General features: G+C 45.3%; 1 protein-coding gene across 1 annotated transcript in view; it reads left to right on the plus strand.

Moving 5' to 3' along the window:
* The window catches only part of LOC130206521 (neutral cholesterol ester hydrolase 1-like), a 5,766-nt gene continuing 129 nt past the window's right edge, over positions 1 to 5,637 (plus strand). Inside the window, exons 1-5 of the mRNA XM_056434536.1 lie at positions 1 to 450; positions 1,275 to 1,497; positions 1,591 to 1,660; positions 1,964 to 2,135; positions 2,222 to 5,637. The exon at positions 2,222 to 5,637 is cut by the window's right edge and continues 129 nt beyond it. Coding sequence (XP_056290511.1) covers positions 124 to 450; positions 1,275 to 1,497; positions 1,591 to 1,660; positions 1,964 to 2,135; positions 2,222 to 2,842 — 1,413 coding nt within the window. The 5' untranslated portion in view covers positions 1 to 123 and the 3' untranslated portion in view covers positions 2,843 to 5,637. The remainder of the gene's footprint in view (positions 451 to 1,274; positions 1,498 to 1,590; positions 1,661 to 1,963; positions 2,136 to 2,221) is intronic.

Consider the following 5,637-nt stretch of genomic DNA (forward strand, 5'->3'; position numbering starts at 1 on the left):
AATACATTTAATGTATATAGTTTTTTATTAAGAACATTCGAACTACGTTTCCCATCAGCAACCACATCACGCAAGGCTAATACTACTTCCTGTAACACGATTTCAAAATAAGATCGCTTCCGCATGTTTTTCGCTTCATCATTCAGTTTATCGAGCGCACATTCGAGTCCCGGCTTTTATTTTGAAATCCGGGTCGTTCCTCCGTGTTTGGTCGTGCCCTGGCGGAGCCACCGATCGCCTTCACCGGTGTCGTTGGATCCCGTGCGCGCGGGAGGCTTCCAGGTACCGGGGCAACAGGACCGCCGCTCCGCGGCCATGAGGCTCCGCCTGGCCGGCGCCGCGCTGCTGGCCGCGGCCTCGTACTACGTCTACCTGCCGCTGCCGAGCGGCGTCAGCGAGCCGGGGAAGCTGATGCTGCTGGACGCGCTCATCCGGGGCTTCATGCAGGCGGTGAGAGCGGCGGGGGGGGGGCAGGTGGAGGATGACAGGTGGAAAGGTGGAGGAGGAAATGTGGAGGACAGGTGGAGGTGGAGGAGGACATGTAAAGTAACAGCCCTTTTCCAGTCTTTAATACTCTACATCGTACCGACTGCAGAAGAAGAAGAAGAACTCTGTGTTGTCCTTCATACGAGAGGACAGGACACAACCACGTGACACCTCATGACCTCTGACCGGGTTAGGGTCAAAGGTCATGAACACAACATGTTGTGTTCAGGGCCACAGTTCACACCCAAACTCTTATAGCGCTGTGGTGGAACAACCGGTTTCAACCGGTTTCCACGCCCTGCTTCTTCTTTCCTGCATCATCATCACCACCATCATCATGATCATCATCATCATCATTGTTCATGTTTTCTCAATGGAAAGGGGAATCTTTGTACTTTATTCCAATATCTTTTAAATGGAAGGGAGACTATTTCCACATTATTCTAAAATATATATTTTTTTGAATAAAGAATAATATTTCCTCTTTATTCTAATTTTTTTTTAATTCAAGGGAGAATATTTCCATTTTATTCTAATATATATATATTTTATTTAAAGGAGAATATTTCGACTTTATTCTAATATATATATTTTATTTAAAGGAGAATATTTCCACTTTATTTTAATATATATATAGATACATATTTTATTTAAAGGAGAATATTTCCACTTCATTCTAATATTTTTAAATGCAAAGGAGAATGTTAACATTTTATTCTAATGCTTTTTTATTTATAATATATATAAATAAATAGAGAGATGTATCCCTCCCCTGTGTTTGGGTGCAGAGCGACATGGCTCACGCGCTGGGCGTGTGCCACCGGGTCCACCTGCTGAACCAGGTGGTGTCGTGGGTGGAGGAGGTGGGGGCTCGCTCCTGCTCCGCCGTGCACGTGAGCGACTCCTCGCTGGGCGGCGTGCCGGCCCGCGTCTTCAGGCCGACGGCGGGCGGGCGGCCGAAGAGGGGGGTCGTTTATTACCACGGAGGGGGCTGGGCGCTCGGCAGCGCGCGTGAGTACTTATATATTTATATAGATTTAAATATTACGATGAATAAAGCGTTCATCACTGTTTACGTATGACATCATCGCTCCGGCTTCACAGGGATGAGGTCATACGACAGACTGTGTCGCAAGATGTCGGAGGACCTGGACGCGGTCGTCATATCGGTGGAGTACGTTTATTTATGCTGCAGGTGTCTTATTATTATAAATGCAATGTGTATATATATACAAATATATATATGTGTGTATATATATATATTTTTTTATATATATTTTATATGTATATATATTTTATATATATTTGTATATATATATTTATATTTGTAGATATATATATTTTTTGTAAATATATATTATATGTATTTACGTCCAATTAAATTTTAATTTAATACGTTTTGTCTGGAATCTGGATGACGTCAAAATAAAAAACAGTTTGTAGTTCTAACGTCTTCCTCCTCCTCCCGTTGCCGTAGTTACCGTCTGGCTCCAGAGGCGGTGTTCCCGGACCAGTACCACGACGCGCTGGCGGCGGCACGGGCCTTCCTGTCGGCTCCGGTTCTGGAGCGCTACGCCATCGACCCGGGGCGGGTGGGCGTGTCCGGGGACAGCGCCGGGGGGAACCTGGCCGCCGCCGTGGCCCAAGAGGTAGGCAAATAAAGGGGAGGAGCTACACTGTTTGGGGGCGTGGTCTACGGCTGGAGGCGTGGCTAAACTGCCGCTTGTGTCCACAGCTGAGCTCAGACGACACGGTGCCGGTGAAGTTCAAGGTCCAGGCGTTGATCTATCCGGTGCTGCAGGCGCTGGACTTCTACACGCCGTCCTACCAGCAGAACGCGGCGGTGCCCATCCTCTACCGGCCCGTCATGGCCCGCTTCTGGCTGCAGTACCTGGGCGCCGACGCCTCCCTGGAGCCCGTCCTGCTCGCCAACAACCACAGCTCCCTGGACCAGCCGGCCGCCGCCGCCGCCGCGCGCTCCAAGCTGGACTGGACCGCTCTGCTGCCGGCGGAGCGCAGGAAGCACTACCGGCCCGTGGCGAGGGAAACGGGCTCGCCGCAGGTGACGCTCGCCGTGCCGCAGCTGCTGGACGTCCGGGCGGCGCCGCTGCTGGCGGAGCCGGGCGTCCTGCGGGCGACGCCCCGAGCGTACGTGATGACCTGCGAGTTCGACGTGCTGCGGGACGACGGGTTGATGTACGTCCGGCGCCTGAGGGACGCCGGCGTCGCGGTGACCAGCGACCACTACGAGGACGGCTTCCACGGCTGCATGGCGTTCGCCTTCGCGCCGGTTCTGTCCAGCGTCGGACGGAGGAGCGCCGACAACTACGTCCGCTGGCTGGACCAGAATCTGTAGAAGAAGAAGAAGAAGAAGAAGAAGAAGGTTTGTGGCGCCGACTGGAGCAGAAGGTCCGGTACCGGAGAACCCCCGTTGGTTCTGCAGAGAGGTAACTTGCTTTCAGGATGGTGGTCCTGGCTTCAGGGCGGCCCGTGGTCTACTGCAGAACCCAGTCCTTAAAACCCAGAAAGGAGTCGGTCTGTTTGCACTTCCTGTTTTCTTGACTTCCTGTTTCTTTGACTTCCTGTTTCCTCGGCCGCGACTTCAACGTGGTTCTGGTTCCGACGTCTGAAATCTGATCCGATCCAGAAGGGTTCTCACATGTAGTCCTCCGGTGTAGAACCTTCTGGTGGATCTTAAAGAGTCTGAGTGGAGTCATGTGACCGTGGTGGAGCTCCTCTGTGGGCTAACGTTAGCTAACGTTAGCTCCTTACTTTACACTTCAAACATCATCAAAGTGATTCAGATTTTCGGGTCAACTAAACGTGTGAGTCACAAACCGATGTTATTTAAAATCCAAACGAAGACTTCCTGTTGGCCCACTAAGACACGCCCACAGAAACACGCCCACAGGGACACGGCCACAGAGACATGCCCACATGGACACGCCCACAAAGACACTCCCACGGGGACACGCCCACAGGGACACGCCCACACCCACAAAGACACGCCCCCCCCCCCCCCCCCCCCCCCCGGCGCTCAAACACGTCTCCAAAAGAAACACCAAAACATTTTTAATCCAAAGAAAGAAAAAAATCTTCTTTTTATTTTAACGACACATTTTGAAACCATGTTTCGAAACTAAATAAAATGAACGGAACTGAGATTAAAAATAATCATCGTCATGGCAACCAGTCAGGTCCAACTTCCAACTTCTGGTCTGCTCCTTTATAAAATGATGAAAAGAGAGAATCCAGAAACTTTGAGACAGTGTGTGTGTGTGTGTGTGTGTGTGTATGTGTGTGTGTGCGTGTGTGCGTGTGCGTGTGCAAAGTGGGCCAGAGTTCACAGCTGTGTGTACTCTGGATTGTGCAATATTGTCCGCGTGTCTGTAACTTGATGACCACTGTGATGAAGATGATGATGAAGATGATGAAGTGACGTGTGTGTGTAGCTGCGTCGCCGTGAGAGGAGGGATCCCAAATGGAGGGATCCCAAATGGACTATCGGGTTCTCTTTGCTGGACCAGAACTTGAAGAACCGGCGAGCGTCAGTCGGACTCACACAGGAACTGGAGGAGACCGCGGTTCTCCGGTTCCCTTACGCTGATCAGAACCACAGGGTTCTGATGGGTTTTTCTCAAAGAAGAACCCTTTTGGGTTCCCCACCTGAAACCTGTTCAGAAGGTTTTTTTAACCTAGAACCCAACACAAGGGTTCCACCCAGAACCCTGTGTGAGGGTTTCATCCAGAACCTTTCCACCTCACAAGAACCCACCCAGAGGGTTCTACAGAGAACCCTTTATTATAGTTCAACGGTTAAGTCGAGTACCATCCAAAGGGTTCTACCGACAACCAAGAATCTCCTGGATGGGTTCCTGATGGGTTTCATCTAGAACCCTTGGAGAACTCTTTCTTCCAAGAGAACAGGGTTCTTTGGATGAGAACGGTTCTATGTGGAACCCACCGCCTCCAAAATAAAAGTTTTTTCAGAAGCAGGGGGTTCTGGGTAGAACCCGAGCCGTCCAGTGAGAACCGGTTTGGGAGAAAAGAGAAAAGGAACGACCTCTGAATGTTTAACCTTTAACACTGAAATGAAACTTTAATTAATTTATATTCTATAAATGAGGTTTTAATATAAGTTGGTAGGACATCCCATAATGAGGCTCGTCATTGATCACAATATTCTAAACACGTTTATTTTATTGTATGTTTGTGTTTTTACTGCGAGGACGATAAGCTAAAAATACATGCTGCCACGTGTATTACATCATGTATTATTAATTAATATTACATCATCGTGTATTATTAATTAAAATGACATCATCATGTATTATTAATTAAAATGACATCATCATGTATTATTAATTAAATTACATCATCGTGTATTATTAATTAATTTAACATCATTGTGTATTATTAATTAATATTACATCATTTATTAATATGGTAACTACCTAGAGAGCCGATACAGGATGATCAATATTTTATATATAATAAGTGGTGAAATATTATATTATTATTTGTTTTTCCGGCAAATGGAATTAGTTTTTTTTCTTCTTTTTTATTTTTTAAACGATCCGATTAGTTAAATTGATCGATTTGTTTAAATGTATCGATCAGTTCAATGAGAGGAAATAAATCAGCAATGTTTGTCATTTTGATCTTTTTTAAAATCATTGTAAACATAACATGTTGGTATTTTTTTGGAAAAAAATAAATATATCTATATATATTAACAAATATATATTTATATATATTTTAATATATATCTATAAAATATATTAATATATTTTTTATAGATATATATTTTTAATCTATATATGTTTTTATATATATAGAAACATCTCTATATATAACAATATATATAAAAGTATATATATTTAAAACGTAATTTGTTTCAAAGTCAAGAAAAGGTAAATAAAACTACATGTTTATTATCTTTATTTATATTATATGTTTATTCTTAATACACACCTGATGGATGTATATCATGACACCAAAAAATAGATTTAAAAGAGAAAGAGCACATTGTTATCACTGTTTGTTTACTTGTTTACTGTTTGTGTTTACTGCTGCCGTTCTCTTCCTGTTGGTCATGTGACCTGCAGGTCACCAGATATGGTGGTTTGATTCCTCTTTATCAATAATAAT

Source organism: Pseudoliparis swirei, chromosome 16 (genome assembly GCF_029220125.1).
Source record: "Pseudoliparis swirei isolate HS2019 ecotype Mariana Trench chromosome 16, NWPU_hadal_v1, whole genome shotgun sequence".
In the NCBI taxonomy this organism is placed as follows: domain Eukaryota; kingdom Metazoa; phylum Chordata; class Actinopteri; order Perciformes; family Liparidae; genus Pseudoliparis; species Pseudoliparis swirei.